The 17,129-nt window shown below is 36.5% G+C and overlaps 1 protein-coding gene across 6 annotated transcripts; it reads right to left on the bottom strand.

Moving 5' to 3' along the window:
- Nucleotides 1–2,345: 2,345 nt before the first annotated feature.
- On the bottom strand, nucleotides 2,346–16,658 carry LOC111406176. 6 transcript variants are annotated; one of them, XM_023035420.1, is made up of 8 exons: nucleotides 16,136–16,648; nucleotides 15,759–15,818; nucleotides 6,170–6,362; nucleotides 5,849–6,040; nucleotides 4,954–5,167; nucleotides 4,547–4,852; nucleotides 4,298–4,410; nucleotides 2,346–2,849 (listed from the first exon to the last, which is right to left on the bottom strand). In XM_023035420.1, exons 1-4 carry the CDS (start codon nucleotides 16,367–16,369, stop codon nucleotides 5,970–5,972), a joined length of 558 nt encoding a protein of 185 aa, XP_022891188.1. In that variant the 5' UTR covers nucleotides 16,370–16,648; the 3' UTR covers nucleotides 2,346–2,849; nucleotides 4,298–4,410; nucleotides 4,547–4,852; nucleotides 4,954–5,167; nucleotides 5,849–5,969. The 6 variants fall into 6 exon arrangements, 5 of the variants coding, with proteins under 5 accessions (XP_022891188.1, XP_022891190.1, XP_022891189.1 ...); XM_023035422.1 differs by lacking the exon at nucleotides 4,298–4,410; XM_023035421.1 differs by lacking the exon at nucleotides 2,346–2,849 and having other exon boundaries at nucleotides 4,189–4,410; nucleotides 4,954–5,149; nucleotides 16,136–16,650.
- Between the last annotated feature and the right edge of the window lie 471 nt (nucleotides 16,659–17,129).

The following is a 17,129-nucleotide window of genomic DNA, read 5'->3' as shown; positions in this document are numbered from 1 at the left end:
ATTTGCGTGTAATATCATTTTATTGAAGAATATGTAGTTGAAATGAAGTCAAAAAAATTCAAGAATGCATTGTTATAAACAAATAGAGGTACAAACAAGGGCTAAGTCTTATGAACGAGATTGAACTACATGTAGCCTCTTTTCACTTTATGCCGTGACCCATGTAGGGGTGGACCCAGATACTTTCGGTTAGGGGTCACAATCAAACTTTTAAACGTGGATAAACTTTAGATGACAATGGCAGTCCGTAGTCGATGGATTGGGAGAAATGGACAAAGACACAAAGTTGAGTTTGGAGTTGACGGTTACATAATATATTTATAGTGTGAATTTTATACTTGTTTGTGAGAAAGACCTAGTATAAACTGTCTTTGGGGAGAAGATAACAAACTCTTCTCCTTCACGTTCATTATATACATATCAAAAAAATGCACATATGGTAATAGAGTCCCATATGAAAGTACAATAAACCCAATTCCTCTTGCCTAATATATGTTATTTTACTTAATTTATTTCCTTAACAATAATTTTTGACGTTCTTATAAAAAAAAAAAAAAAAAAAAAAGAAAAAAAGAAGAAGGGTCAGACACTGGACAGAACACCCCCCTCCCGTTCCGCCCCTGGAGCCATGCTTGCTGTCATGCTTTGTATTTATTTGCAACTGAAAGGCTAGGAATGGACTCCAGGGAATTATTGTTTTATCAAGTTGCCCCTCTTTAGTAGCTACAGCCAAAATTTTCGAGGCATTGAATTCATCGTCTTTGGTTCTTTCCTTAGATACTAGTTTATCAATAATCAACATTGATGTGTCTTCTTACAGCTCATTTGTTGATATACTTCTACTGTTTCAAAATACCCAATAATTTATTTTGGCAATAATACTTGTATGGTCATAGTGCATATATCTGTATGCAAGGTTGCACTTTTTAATTCTCTGATTGGGTTGCTGTGAAATTTAAATAAAAAATAAAAAAATGCACTAGTTTTCATGATTCATGAAGTTGGTTGTGGTTGAGTTCTGAGAATTTCCTGTGGAAATACGAGTTTTCTACAGTATGGAAAACAATCTGAGAGCTGATATAACATTAATATTAGTTCTATTAACGACTTATTAGGCATGATTATATCCGTTTTTAAATTATCTCACTTATTGGCTGAGAAATTAAATGCATTCCCGCAACATCCTTTATCTGATGAGATTCCATAATTATATTGCAATAATAGTTAGATATCTATGTTTAGAGGAAGAAATGAATTCCTGTAGCTTTATTATAGGCATTTGTAAAGCTTAGGCGACGACAAATTGTTATTTTCTCATATTCATGAGCATTCATTTACTGTTGAAATTGTTTCTAGTAAACTTTTTCTCCTCCAAGAGGAAAGCAAGGAAAATTCCATTCATTTTCTATTGTTATTTTCCCTTTGATAATAGGTTTGTTGAAATCATGAAACGTGAACTCGGTAGAATAGAGATTTAGCGGTGGTTGTTCACTTAAAGCTCGAAAATTTTCTTTTGAATTCTTAGTTTGACATCGATATTCTTTACTAGTTTTAGCTAGCACATTCGTTACTAGTGCTAGAGTCGTTAAAATGCAGCATTTTGGACCTTGCTTGGGCTAACACTAAGATAACAGTTGGGCCAACCAATTGGCACCCGTCTCTTTCTCTATAGTCATCACATAGTTGCCCAGCTAGAAGAGCTACTTGCTCTATAGTGTTGTCACGCATAATAAGCACGCCAACTATGTGGCGACCTATCTCATAAGGTATTGCCTATTGAGCCTTGCCGATAGGACAACCCACATACACCCGCTTACTATTTTGGCGTCAGATTTCTTGGTGTTAGATTTAGGTTTGACACAATCCCCTTTTTTTAAAAAGTCAAACATCATTCGATTACTCCTTGCTCTAGACATTGCCATTGAGATTTGTTGGAGTAAATGACAGATGTCATGCCCAACCTATGCCTCTTTTGCACTTGTGTACCCAACTTCAATTATTTTCTCAGTATTGTCAACTTTCCATTATTATGCATTTCTGGTCTCAGAATGATTGTTCCTGCCCAAATTGCTGTAGGTTTAGGGCATTTGATGTAGATTTTGTGCAAAGTGAGTTTTTGGAGAATATTTAGTTAAAAAGTCGGAAAAGTTATGGTTTGTATGCAAAATTAATTATTTTATTGAGAAAATGTGTAGTTAAAAATGAGTTTGAGGAAAAACGAATTTTAAAGAAATTGGACCAAATAATTCTCTTTGATTGGATGTTTTATTTACCCTTCTGATAAATCAAATCCTCATGGCTGCCAAGCAGAACTGTGTGTGTAAATAATCTATGCACATAACAGGAGCAAGAAAACTAGAAATTTAATAAATCAAAGCCATAAATTTCTGAACATCAACCCCTCATCCTGCTAGTTCGAACTTCTAACTATGGATTTTTTCGACAGCCCATAACACATAAAACTCCAGAATACAATGAAAATACACTAAATCTACTATCTACTATAATTTATTCGTTCTTACCACGCAGATCTCTGAAGTATGTTCTGGGATTGCTTTCAAATTTATCCCTGGAAATCCTAGTGCTCTTCCTTCCCGGAGCTTTCATCGTCTTGCCTGCGGTCCCTCTACAGCAGCAGCCCAAGAGAAACACAAGCAGGATCAACACGGCTACGGATGCTCCAGTTTTCTTTATTTTCTCCTGAAAATTTGTCATCAGGCCGTTAACTGCTTCGATTTCCTTCAAGTTCCCCAGAATATTAGCCATTAAACACTCTGCAAGTGTCTTCAACTTCTCATGGACAAAGTTTATCATGCTCTCCATTTTCTCACCCCTCTCTCTCAACTAATCTGGTGCAAACAAATTTCAAAAGAACTTTTATCACCAACAGAGGACAAAAGTGATTTGAGTATTCTTTTATTGTAACTTCCTTTTTCTTTTTCTATTCTAAACAAGTCCTTTCTGCTTGATTACACAGGTCATGTTGTCGTTTAAAAGAATCAATTTTTAAGCCAAGAAATAAATTGAAACGATGTTGAGAGAACCTACTTTATTAGTGCCAATGTAGAGGGATTTCTTCATGCTTTAAAGATTCCACCCTCATCAAGGCACCCAAATTGTCATAAAAGCAGTGGTTGAACTGTTAGATCTGTGGTCAGAGTTTTCTTTTTTCTTCTCCACTGGTCTTAGTTTACAATTAAAATTATCCACTTTTCAAGCCACCCACAAATAAATGGAAACAACAGGATTCAAGGACCCTACTAATTAGTGCCCTTGAAGTGCTATGTTTTAAAGACTCCATTTACATATTCGCACCAAACTATCAATGTTTTAAAATGCCTAATCTCATATCGAGACGTTTTCCTTTGTAAGCCTCTCACCGTAACCACCAAAAAAAAAGAAAAAAAAATAAAAGAAGAAAAAGAACAGGGTCTAACAAATTATTGAAAGGCTAAATAAGCACATAATAAATCATAAATGATTTTCAAAATTTCATGACAGAACAATTCTCAGTGTTCCAAACGAACAAAAGAAAAATCTCTAGAGTAACCGAAAGGAAACTATTACTTTAGTTGGTGAGGAAGTGAACTATTCTCAAGATTGGGTTTCCAAAACATACTATTTTATTTAGTAGGGTAATATGCTATTCCCCACACCCAAAGCAAAGTATGTGTCAAAAAATAAGGATGGTTACCTCACAAGCCTTGAGCTGGAGCGGTGAAGCGTTTATTGTTCGCTACACTCTAAAGCTTTAAATTGGGTTTCTTTTAAACAATGGAAACTGTGTAGCAAATCAAATTGTCTAACAGGTGGTGAATGTCCGTTAATAAAGGTCGCATCAAATATTTTATCAATAACCAAGCACATTTTTGGAAATCAATTAGCAAAACGGAGGATACACTTTACGTGGATATATACCAATCTGCTAACTCGACATGACAAAAATCTTAAGACATCATTATCCAAATACAAATGCAAGCCCTTGTTTGAGTCCCATTCTTTTCATAAGAACGAATTTTTGAATAGTGTATTGATGGAAAATATGTGATTAAAAAATAAGAAAAAGTTTTAGATTTACGTGTAATATTATTTTATTAAAGAATGTGATTGAAATGATGTCAAAATATTTTTTAAGAAGATATATATATATATATAATTTTTTTTTTCAAAGAATAGGGCTCAAACACGGATAAAACATTTAGAAACTAGGAACAAGTAATCCCAATGAAAATTATATATTACAATGCAAAATGAAGCACATCATAATAAACATTATACGCTCATTTTAGAACTTAACTGAAGTTTACTCTAAATCAAGAATCGACAAGCCGTTGCCTCAGTTTAATACACAAACTCGAACTGAGCTTGCTTGCTTGCTCTTAATGCATGGTGAGCAGGGAAATTGTATCCCTGAAAAAACATAATGACATGGCTTGTAAGAGTGTAAACTGGAAAACTAATGAAGACTTCTTTCTTTTCATGGATTAACAATCAATTCGCACGTAGGGAATAAAAACAATGACTAAAAGAATTAATAATAACTCACCATAATGAAATGACCGCAAACTGCAAAACATAAGAGACTTCATCTCATCCTCTTCTTGCTTCTTCCCAATTGACCCAATTTAAATGCATGCTCTTGTTCTTGGAGAAAAGCTTTAGCTTGTTCCATATTTTTCAGCTTTCTTCCGCCAGTCATGCCTTGTCCTTATCTTTAACCTCCAACAAGCAGTAATTATCTTTCCGCAGTTCACGGGCGGCACCTTTAGCTTCTCCCTGTCTTAAAAGCTTCTTTAACTTTTTCCTTTGAGCTCGCTCTCGATCTGGATCATAATCTCTTCCCTTTACAAAGCTGCATTTGAATAATTAATCATGGAAAAATGAAGTCAGCAGATGAAATTAAGTGGCAGAATTTGATGTAAATGAGCAAATGCAGTTGAATGTGGGAATTACTTTTCTTTGAACGTTGGAACTTCAGTTTTAATAATCTTTGACTTTCACATTCATAGTGGTCGTCACAGCAAGTTGTATTCCTGTGCTTTCTTCTTAGTAAGTTGGGCAATGTCTTCGATTTGAATCAGTAATGCATCTGGTTGGTGATCTTGTTTTGCTAATTCACTAAGTAATTTTGAAACCGGCAAGAATATCTCTGGAAAGGATTTAAATCCTTCATAAATGTTGACAAATCCTTTCAGTGTTTCAATAATAACAGATATTATTGAAATTTAATGTAATGTTTGACAGTACATCTCATAAGACCTGATCTAAAGAAACTATATCTCAAGCAAACACCAATAAAACAATTTCAATATACACAGATAAAGCTTATATCACTTAATACAGAGATTAAAGATCAGAGGCCATTGGTAGAGCACACTTCCTACACCTATCCCTTGTTTGATTGTGATCTAAGTCAAAGTTAACAATCAATTTCAATCACATATTTTATGGGGTCCACAACTTTTCAACCACACATTCCATCAATTTTTATCAAAATTTACTAAAAATCTGATTTTAAATTCTACCAAACAGGTGCCTATTGTTTTTTTTTTTTTTTTTTACTGCTCCAATTAGTAACAAGTTTTCACCATCACAACGAAGATGAAAACTCGCCAGAAATAGAAATTAAGAGTGAGCATATGAAATATTTAGGATCATTAACCTAAATTGTTACCAGCTTATATTTTAAAGTGAAACGAAGAAAGCCTAAAGGGAATACAAAGCTCTGGCAACAGAAAATTGGAAGAACTTTCCAAGTTCTTTTTGATTATATGGAATATCTGAGCTAAAGACAAACAGAAAATAAAAAATAAAAAACACGAAACAAATTAAGGCTGAATGAACTTACAGAGAGCACGACAGAGCATAAGAAGGAACCAATTGTGATATCCCAGCCAGACATTATAGGACACCGCATAAGGTATTTACACATCAACAAGATAGCAGGTGTCATGACCACATGATGAAAATCAAAGCATGGAAAAATCATCAACCACAGCCTCGAGAAATAGTGCCTTCAAAGAAGGCCAGCTGCTTTTCCCTGTCATGCAGGAAGAGTGCAAGAACAGATCCAACAAGAAAAAATGAGAGATATTTTAGCAAAAATAGTTTAAGAACCAGAGAGCTGCAAAATAGGAAAAATCAGAGTATTTTATTCACACTAGCCAACCTGTATTCTTAATATTCCCACAAAACTGGGTCCGAGTGTGAGCCAACCTTTGACGAGCACATATTGCTGAAAAGTATGGGATCTCTGAACTCATTTCCATCAGTGGATTGACGAGTAAATTCAGTACCTTGAAATTCAGTGGCTTCTTTATTGGCCAAAAAGCAAAGTATTGCAATAACACACCATAAAATACCTGAAAGGAAATTTGAGCATATCAAATACTGATGCATCTGCCAGACATATGCTATTTTTGGAAATTCCAAGTTTACTACATTGTTGCTTTCTACAGTAAGAGGCATCTGATGACGATAGCATCAGACGTACCACATATCAATATATGAATTTAATAATTTCGAGATAATTATTCCATATTCCCTATTTGTAACAGCTAATAATGCTGCTCCAAATTCGTGAAAAGTTTCATTCTTGTAAAAATGTGAAAATGAAATGGATGTGTACAGAAATATTAAGTTACTCAAAACAAGCAAAGGCAGCAAAGTTCCATACTTGAATTTTCTTCCTATTATCTGCAGCAACAGAAATTGCATTAAATATACGAATTTGCCAGATAGCTTCAACAATTTGATCATTAGAACAATTCTCCAATAGTGTGCTAAATTCAGGTTTTAGGAGCCTCAATTGTATAGGGAAGTTCCACTTATCCAAGTAAATCTTTTTTGATATTTGCTTTCACTTTGCAGGCATCCAGACTGTCCTTTTGTTTGCCGTTGCTTCCTGATGACTTCTTATCGTGTCATCTCCACATGAATGCTGATATCATCTTCTTTTTCTTTTTCTTCTTCATCTTCACCTCCTCCATCTTCTGAATAACTTTGCCATTGTTATCATCACTTTGCTCCCAGACCTTGAGAGATTGAGTTTTGTCATCTTGATTACCATCCTCGTCATCTTCTGAATCTTCAGAAGCAGCATCATCATCATCACTCTCAAGATCATTATCATGCTCGCTTCTCAAGATCTCCCCATTTAGTTTTTGGTACTGCATCCTGAGGGAATGAATTACCAAGATCATCTCCAGATATTGATCTTAGCTTCTTAGTGGAAGCTTCCTTATCTTTGAAAGCATCGGAAGCTTCATCACTGGAGTCATCACCGGCAAAGATCCTCTTCTGACGTTCTTCCTGAAATTGAACACATGAAGGCAAGTAACTCTGAATATCTTTTTAAAATACATTCTTTTCAGGCTTCAAAACTACAACTAGCTACGGTTACATAGTGATTTTCATTTTCATTTTTTTTCCACCAAAAAACAGTCACCTTCTATGAAACTGAAAATTCAAGAATTAATATTACTTAGATGCTACAATGCTGATGGGTGTAGTTATGTAAAGAATCATTTTGCAGTTTTTTAAATATATTTTCTATATGCCAAAGAGAACACGTTGCAAGAACCATTAAACAACTAGTTATCTAATTAATACAACCAAAGAGAGAATACGAATCTCAAACCGCTAATAATAATAATAAATACAACAACAATAATATCACCTGAGGAATGTATTTGTGACTATCAAAATCATGTGACCATCATTACTATTCTACAACTAATCAGAAGTCCCCTAATATGACCTCATGTACTAGAATCAAATGCCAAGAGAAAAGGAATGAGGGGTGGGAGGTGATTGATGTACTGAAAATACTGAAAGGTTGCCATCTTAAATCAGATACTGAAGACAGAAAAAAATTAGGGACTTTTTGGTTTATTATTGTATCAAGTTGATTATGTTAAAATTGTGACAATAATCCTTGATCTTTCGGCAAAGATAACCCCCACAACAAAAATGTATGTATCCCATGTATCTCCAACTTCTCTAACCTCTCTTTCTCCTCTTGTGCAACCTCTTCAGATGTCTTTGTACGGTCTGAAGGCCGAGCACGCATATCCATTACCATCTTGCCAACAAGTTTATTATATGAATCAGGTTTTTCCTGCCAGGATCTGTTAACAGCGTATTTTATGAAAGCAAAACGTAGTTTAAGAGAAGAATTTTAGAATGACATGGTATAGATTATACTAGCAGGAAAACATCAAATCAATACATCAAATATTATAATGAAAGATTTCCAAATGCCCGTCAACGTTTTGATAAGCCTCCCATGCGGTTCACTCCTCAAAGGAGTCACAAGAAGGGGGTGTAAGGGAAATTGGAGGGAAAATTAGTTATGCAACGAATTAGTTATGCTGATGTCATAGTGTTTATAAATAGCTAGTAGTGGATTCTAGAAGGCATTCAGAAATCAGGAAAAATCTGAATCAATAGGCGAGGGGCAGCTCTCGAAACCTGCCGTGTTGCTTCTTGTTGTTTTCCATTTCGAGTTGTTCAATTTCTTCCATTCAATCAATCAATTCATACATATTCTGTAACGCCCCGAATTCTCGGAAACTGAAGCGTTAAAATAATATTCATTTCTTTCTTTGGTTCGACCCCTTTGACGCTAGCCAAAGTATTTTATAAATTCAATTTTTTTTTTAAATATGTAAAAATATAATGAAAGGTAGTTATCTATATAACTTAGGCAAATGTAGCAAAATTTGTTTTTTTGTAAAAGATTTGAAGACAAATCGACAGTTACGGATTTAACGACAGCGGAAGAAAAATATTTTTGGCCTAGAAAATGTCTATTAAACTTTGTGAAATTTTTACAGGGACTAAGTCATTCATATATGTACCACATATAAAAATTTGGGGTTTCGACGATAACGTTTGAAGCACGAAAATATTACTTGAATATGCTGGAGAGGAATCTCGGATTCGACACGATGCAGTTTACTAAAACGGGCATAACTTTATTTTTAGCTAATATTTTCGAGAAATTTCAAAGGCCACTATTAGAAGACTCATAGACCTTTCAAACCCCACTAATTTCACTTAAAAACATGCACCGTAGCCAAGTTATGCTATTTTCAACTAGAAGGACAGAAACTGAAATTTCCACCCAGCATAAAATAAAACCTCATACAAATCAATCCAACACTTTTAAATTCTTGTTAACATGCACCATCTAAAAATGGAACAAAATAAACATTAAAAAGCATTTCTAAAAGTTCATCTAAGTTCCATGAAATATTTACATAAATAGAAATATTCACCAGAAATTGAAAGAATTAGAGATTGCCGAACACTTGCCACTATGCCAACCATTGCCATGCCTCGAGCTTAACTTGTAAAATTATTTGTAGGGATGAGTACTATAAATAATACTCAGTAGGAAACACTTAAGTAAACGGTAAAAATATATATTTTCAGAAATGCAAACTTTGGTCAATTGTGTCATCGTCAATTTCAAGCGAATTGGTGATCAATCAGTCCGCTTACTCTTAGGTTTTGATAACCCCATTTCATTTGTCATAATCATCCCTTCATCTCTTGTTTAAACCACCAAACGGTGATTCCATCATGAGCAACACAATAACACATTTAATGCAAACGAAAATATATAAATCTTATATCACTTACATAAGTGCCGAAACACCCCTACCTTAATGCTTGGAATTTGAAATATCCTTTCGTGTTCAAAGAATAAAATGCAGCGTACGTCTTGCCCTTTTCTTTAGAAATTTTCAGATTCAAAGTTCTTTTTGTCTATGGAAGAAGGGGCAAAATAATTTGATGCATAAGTATAATAGGGAGAGAGAGAGAGAGTGGCTAAAGAAGTTGAGATTTCAGCTTTGAAAAAAATGAACTCACAACTTAAAATAAAAGAGATGGTTTCATGGTAGTGCAAAAGTGGATGTTAAAATGCACTTAGTGGGTAGGTTGAAATTGAAATTGTTTAGATAAGAGTTAAAATGCCAAATGAAGATAATTGGTGGATTTTTGAATGATGGACGTGCAGGTGACTTTTCAAATATAAAGTTTTTTTTTTCAAGTGATGTGGCTGGCAATTAACTGATGTGGGGAAATAAAATAAAAAAAAACGTGGTTAGTGGGGAGTTAAAATGATAATTGTTGGCAGTTAACAAAATGAAGATTAATATGCTAAGATAGGGTTGGTTAGAATTGGAGGTTACAATGGATAATAAAGTGGGTGTAATGGATAAAATTTGGAGTTGAAATTTTATTTTCAAATGAATGATAGGGGACGGTTTTGGCATTGACAAAAAGGGAAGTTTATTAGAATGATAAGTTGGAGAATAAATGATGGATGATGAAACATGCAAGTAATTTGTCCAATTTAAAAAAAATAGTTTACATAATGGAAACAAAAATGGTAGTATTAAAATAAAGTGTGTCGTAAGAAAAATAATGTAGCCAAATTAACATAAAATTTTGTCGGTTAAAAGTGATTTTAACACCTTGTAAAATTTAAGAAAATCAAGTACGTGAAATTTTACTTCCGTGACCAAAATTTAATTTAGACTATTAGGAAGTGTCGTAGCGACAAAATAATATAATTCCAATTATATTTGAGTCCCATAAGAAAATTTTATTTGAAACGAACAAAACACATTTTTTTTCTTGTCGCTACATATTCAGTCCTGTGTATGCGTAAATTCAGTTATGGGAAGGTTTAATTGCATTTTGTGAGAATTAATTGTGTTGTTCTCGAACAGGTTCTATTAATTTGGTATCAGAGCTGAGAAATTCTGGGAATCAAATGCCAGCCACTAGAATGGACAGCCGAATCAAGGTGTTAGAAGACTCGGTATCACAGATTCCGACCTTGAGGGCCGCTATGAACGAATTGAAAGGAGATCTGGAACATTTGAACGCAAGGTTGGGGATAGAGTTGGGCAAAATGAACGAAGGACTCTTGGCACTAGCCAAAAGGATTAAACGGCGATCACTAGAAACTTCTGATTTGATTGGAGAAGAAAGTGGAACAAAATCGACGAATACCATAGAGAACCCAACTGATTTGAAGCCCTTTGCATCGGGGAAAGCAGCTGAAAATCCCTTCGAAGGTAACTATGCAAGCTGGAGTTACCAGTGTTCAATAGAGTCGACCCTGACTCCTGGATATTCAGGGTTGAGAGGTATTTCAATGTTAATAAAATTGCTGAGGCTGAGAGAGCTGTGGCAGCTGGGGTGTGTATGGAGGGAAGTGCTTTATCCTAGTTTCAATGGGAGAAGGGAAGGCGTCCTATACGCAGCTGGAGAGAGCTCAAACAAAGGGTATTGGTGAGGTTACGGGATACTCATGGCACCCTACACCAAAGATTTCTAGCCATTCGACAGATTGGATCGGTGGCAGAATTCAGAAAGCAATTTAAAATCATGGATGCACCTCTGAAGAATGTGAGCGAGGATAATTTAGAAGGACTCTTCATTAATGGGTTAGTGGAGGAGGTGTAGGTTGAAATGTTGATGGAAAATTCGACAAGGTTGTCACAAATCATGGATACAGCTCAACGGGTGAAGGATAGAAACAACCGGATAAGTAAGGTAAAGGAAAGGGAGAAGCTGCGAGTTAGAGGTATCCTGCTCCTATGCCGGTAAAGTTCGAACAGCGAACCATTCCCTGGAACTTATCGAGGGGAACTACATTACCGAAGGTGGGAAACAATTCGCCGAATGCCGCTGCTAGCTTCAAACGGCTGTCTCAAGCCGAGATTCAAGGAAAGAAAGAGAAGGGGTTATGTTTTTGTTGTGATGAGAAGTATACCATCGGTCATCGGTGCCGAAACAAGGAATTGCAGGTACTATTAGTGGATGATGAAGTGGGAAAGGAGGAAACAGAGGGAGGACTTTTGGAAGAATTAACAGGTTGTAACGAGCTTGAAGAAGTGGAGTTATCTATGAACTCAATAGTGGGGTTGACTTCACCTAAAACTATGAAGCTTAAAGGGATGGTGAAGGACCAGGAAGTGGGGGTATTGATAGATTTCGGGGCTACCCATAACTTCATGTCCTCGGAGTTAATCAAGAAACTCAAATTGCCGATCACTGAGACCAATGGTTATCAAGTGCAGGTTGGCACTGGTATGGCAGTACAAGGGAAGGGAAAATGCCGAGGAGTAGTTCTACAACTACAGTCGGTGTTAATCATGGAAAATTACTTATCTATCGACCTGGGAAGTTCTGATATAATCTTGGGAATGTAGTAGCTTAGCACTTTGGGTACAGTTCAAATCAATTGGAAATCATAGGTGATGAAAATACCTATAAGAAACAATATGGTTACGTTGCAAGGGGAGAAAGGACCTAGTAAATCAATTATCTCATTAAAATCAATGTTCAAAACCTTCAAGAAGGAAGGAGAAGGAATGGTGGTAAGAGTTATGCTCGATGCAAGTGGATGAGCAACTAATGGATCATGACATTGCCCAGCCATTATAGGAAATAATCACAGAGTACAGAGATGTTTTTGGATTACCAGTTGGGTTACCTCCCTTGCAAGGTCACGAGCATGCAATTACGCTGAAAGCAGGAAGTGAGCCCATTAGCGTAAGACCATATCAATATCCCCATGCACAAAAGACAGAGATTGAAAGATTGGTAATTGAAATGTTGGGGGCAGGTATCATCCAATCAAGTATTAGTCCATTTTCCAGCCTAATACTGCTCGTAAAGAAAAAGGATGGTGGATGGAGATTTTGTGTGGATTATGAGCCTTGGATCGTGCCACTATACCTAATCGCTTTCCAATTCTAGCGATCGGTGAGCTGTTAGATGAACTTCATGGAGCCACAACTTTTTCCAAGTTGGATTTGGAGTCGGGGTATCATCAAATACGCCTTAAGGCTAGTGATGAATACAAATCGGCCTTTAGAACTCATGAGGGTCATTACGAATTTTTAGTGATGCCATTTGGGCTTACTAATGCCTCGAAAACCTTCCAATCATTGATGAATAAAGTGTTCAAGGGGTTATTAAGAAAGTGTGTACTAGTATTTTCTGATGATATCCTAGTTTACAGCTGGACCTTGGAGGAGCATTGTGGACACTTAAGAACGGTACTTGGGGTATTACAATAACAGAAGTTGTATGCCAACTAGAAGAAGTGTGAATTCGACTGTGCTACACTGGAATACTTGGGGCATTTAATTAGCTCACAAAGAGTCACAGCTGACCCCAAGAAGATTCAGGCGATGCAATTGTGGTCAGTGCCTAAAAACCTTAAGGACTTAAGAGGATTCTTGGGGTTAACGGGGAATTACTGAAGATTTGAGGAAGTGTATGGGAAGTTGGCCGAATCCCTTACAAGACAGCTGCAGAAAGACTATTTCAATTGGAATTTAGAGGCTGAGTTAGCCTTTCAAAAATTGAAGGAGGCCATGACTGAAGTACCAGTCCTAGCTTTACCTAACTTCTCCATTCCATTTGTAGTGGAAACAGATACTTCAGGGATGGGATTAAGAGCTGTATTATCACAGCAACAGCATCCGATGCGTTCTTCAGCCAAATTTTGTCTGCAAGAGCTTGACTTAAGTCCATCTATGAGAGGGAACTCATGGCTATAGTACTAGCCATCCAGAAATGGAGGCACTACCTTCTTGGAAGGCATTTTGTAGTACGTACCGATCAAAAGAGCTTGAAGTTTTTGTTAGAACAACGGCTGGTGTGTGTTGAACACTAAAAGTGGGTCACTAAGCTACTTGGTTATGATTTTGAAATCCAATATAGGCCTGGCCTCGAGAATAAGGCTGCTGATGCCCTGTCCAGACTTCTGTTGGAGACAGAGTTAGCGGTCATGACTATACCAAGGGTACTTGATTTGGAAGAATTGGAGAGACAGATAAGTACTTATGAGAGACTAGCGGCTATAAGGGAGTCACTACTCAAGGATCCCCTATCTATTGAAGGTTGGTCAGTGAATGATGGCTGACTCCTTTACAAACAGTGGTTAGTATTACCTAGAGGTTCAGATCTCATACATAGGCTACTTCAAGAATTCCATGGGAGTACAGTAGTTGTGGATAGGTTGAGCAAGTACGTTCATTTTTTGACATTAAAGCATCCCTTTACGGCAAAAACTGTTGCAGAGCTCTTTATTCAGGGATTAGTCGGACACATGGGTTTCCTCGCTCCATCGTGCTAGAAAGAGACAGGGTTTTCCTCAACCTATTTTTGGACCAAGCTCTTCCACCTCCAAGGCACTCATCTTCGTTGTAGCATAGCCTATCACCCACAAACGAATGGGCAGATGGAGGTGGTGAACTGTTATTTGGAGACATACTTAAGGTGTTTTGCAGACGGCCATCCCCGCTCTTGGGTTGAATGGATTCCTTGGGCTGAGTGTTAGTATAACTCTTCTTTCCACATTTCATCCAAAACTACCCCTTTTAAGGTGGTTTATGGGAGAGACCCACCGCCCATCATACGCTACGGGAACCAGCACACTCCCCTAGTTGACCTAGATCAGCAGCTCCAACTGCGTGATGAGATGATTGGTGTTTTGAAGTTACAGCTGGAGAAGGCTCAGTCCCGCATGAAGAAAGTGGCAGACATCGGAAGAAGAACAGTACAATTTTAGGAGGGGGATCTGGTTTATCTGAAGCTCCAGTCATACTGCCAGTGGTCCTTGGCTAAACGGGCAAATGAGAAGTTGTCACCTCGATTTTTTGGTCCTTATGCTGTTATTCAGAAAATAGGGGTTGTAGGATACAAACTCCAATTACCAGCCGAGGTAAACATTCATCCTATGTTCCATGTATCTCAGTTACGGAAGGCCGTGGGTTCCACCACTTCCGTCCAACCCCACACTTCTCAGTCCAGAATTAGAGTGGAAGGTGCAACCTGCAAAGGTGTTGGGCATTAGACTAGCCAAGGAACCAGAAAGTACAGGGCCGGAAGTTTTGATTCAGTAGCAGGATCTGCCATCTTTTGAAGCATCTTGGGAACCAATTGAACTGATCATTCTCAGTTTCTTGAATTCCACCTAGGGGACAAGGTGCTTTCATTGGCGGGGGATATTGATAAGGTTCCCATACGGTTCACTTATCATTGTTATCAAAGGCATCACAAGGGGGTGTAAGCGAAATTGGAGGGAAAATTAGTTATGCAACGAATTAGTTATGATAATGTCATAGTATTTACAGATAGCAAGTAGTAAATTCTAGAAAGCATTCAGAAATCAGGAAAAATCGGAATCAATAGGAGAGGGGCAGCTCTCGAAACCTGTAGTGTTACTTGTTTTCCATTTCAAGTTGTTCAATTCTTCCATTCAATCAATCAATTCATACATATTCAGTCCTGTGTGTGCGTAAATTCAGTTGTGGAAAGGTCTAATTGCATTTTGTGAACTAATTGTGTTGTTCTCGAACAGGTTCTATCACGTTTACAGGGCCATAGAGAGTTCCGTGGAACAGAGTTTACCTTTTGAAAAGAAAATTTGTCCTGGGCAGCACCGATTTCTTCTTTCTCTATGTGATAAACTGAAGTATTCTTGTTTACAAGAGCTTTCAAAGCTTTCATTTTGTTGGGTTGTGTCATTGATAACAATGCCTCAGATTGAACTAAAGATGCAAAATATTTGTCCAATTATTCAATGACCTGTTCATTTTCTTCTTTATCTTTGGCTTTTTGAGCCTACGGAGAATGGAATAAGACAGAAATGTAAAACATTGAACTAGGAGATCTTGGCAAAAAATAGAATCGATGACATGAAACATATCAACCATTACCTTGAAAAATTTGCTTTTCAAAATAATCTCTTCCATCACCTCTTTCTTGCTCTTCGTGGTCTGCAATAAGAAAGATGTAAAATCATGAATAGAAGAAATTATTGGTCTTGCTTTGATGATAATACAATAATTTCTTTAGTTACAAGTGATTTAATGTCTTGATTGGAATCATGGACAATTCCTAGATGTCAAAAAAAAAAAGGAGGATATGACAGATATCAAAAACAATTCAGTAGTTTCCATACCAGAGAAAGAAGAAATATTGCAAAGTAACATAACTTTCCCCAAGTTAAATGGAAACGAACACTTCCAGATCATCTAGCAATTTTAAAAATCTAACATAGTTACATAAAGAGAGAAATAAATAGGAATATAACCTTTGCCTCTGAGAAAAAGGTGTCAGATACTTCATCGTAACAGATTGAAGATAGATGAATGGTGGGACACAAACCATATCGGCTGCATCTTCTGACTCCCATCGTAGCCCATCTTTTCCAGCATCCCACATACCAGAAAAAGGGGAATGATTTTTCAACAATTAGGGGAACAAAATTATCAAATGGGATATTCTTTCCCCATATCAGCTGTATCCTCTGACCCCATTCCGTCATCAGCTATACCATAAAGGGGGAATAGTTCTCTATTCCAATTGGCCAAATCTCTTATCACAGAAAATAAATATATGACATATTTAACTTCACCACGACTCTGACCCCCAAACTAATTACTCGACCAAGTGATATTTAATTTCATCAAAAGAGTAAATGTTTCCAACAAATTCTTTAAACGTTACTACATGCTTCCAATGATAAAGGGAAATCAGAATTTGTAGAAACACATTCTACAAAAAAAAATAAGGAAAGAAATGTCAGATCAATAGATCAACAGAGGTAGTGTAGTTTGTTAGAAATTCATATCATATCCAAATCTGGATGCAAATATCCTAAATCAAAATAACTGAAATCCTAGGATCAACATCATGCCAAAATATTAGGATTGACGGATTCGGATTATATACCTTTATCCATTATGAACGATTGCCTACTGTTGCGGAATTATTGCGACAATCAGCCACGTACTGATGAACACAAAAGAAAGGGAATGGTTTGTGATCTTCCTCAACGCCTTATTCCTCAATGAGACCATTGTTTCTCTTCTTGATGGGGAGAAAGGACATTAGGTGTAATTTAGTATATTGGGGACCATAACCAAAATGATCTTTATATATTGCTTAACTGGGGTTCCCATTATCCCTCAATTAGAGCAATATTGCCGGTATCTACTCAATTATCACATATCAATTTGAGTAATCTATGGGCATACCAAATTAGACCACTTAATTTCAGCTCATTATATTAAATTAAAAGGCAA

The sequence above is a fragment of the Olea europaea genome, chromosome 12 (assembly GCF_002742605.1).
Source record: "Olea europaea var. sylvestris chromosome 12, O_europaea_v1, whole genome shotgun sequence".
In the NCBI taxonomy this organism is placed as follows: Eukaryota; Viridiplantae; Streptophyta; class Magnoliopsida; order Lamiales; family Oleaceae; genus Olea; species Olea europaea.
This window is presented reverse-complemented; position numbering and strand designations above follow the sequence as displayed.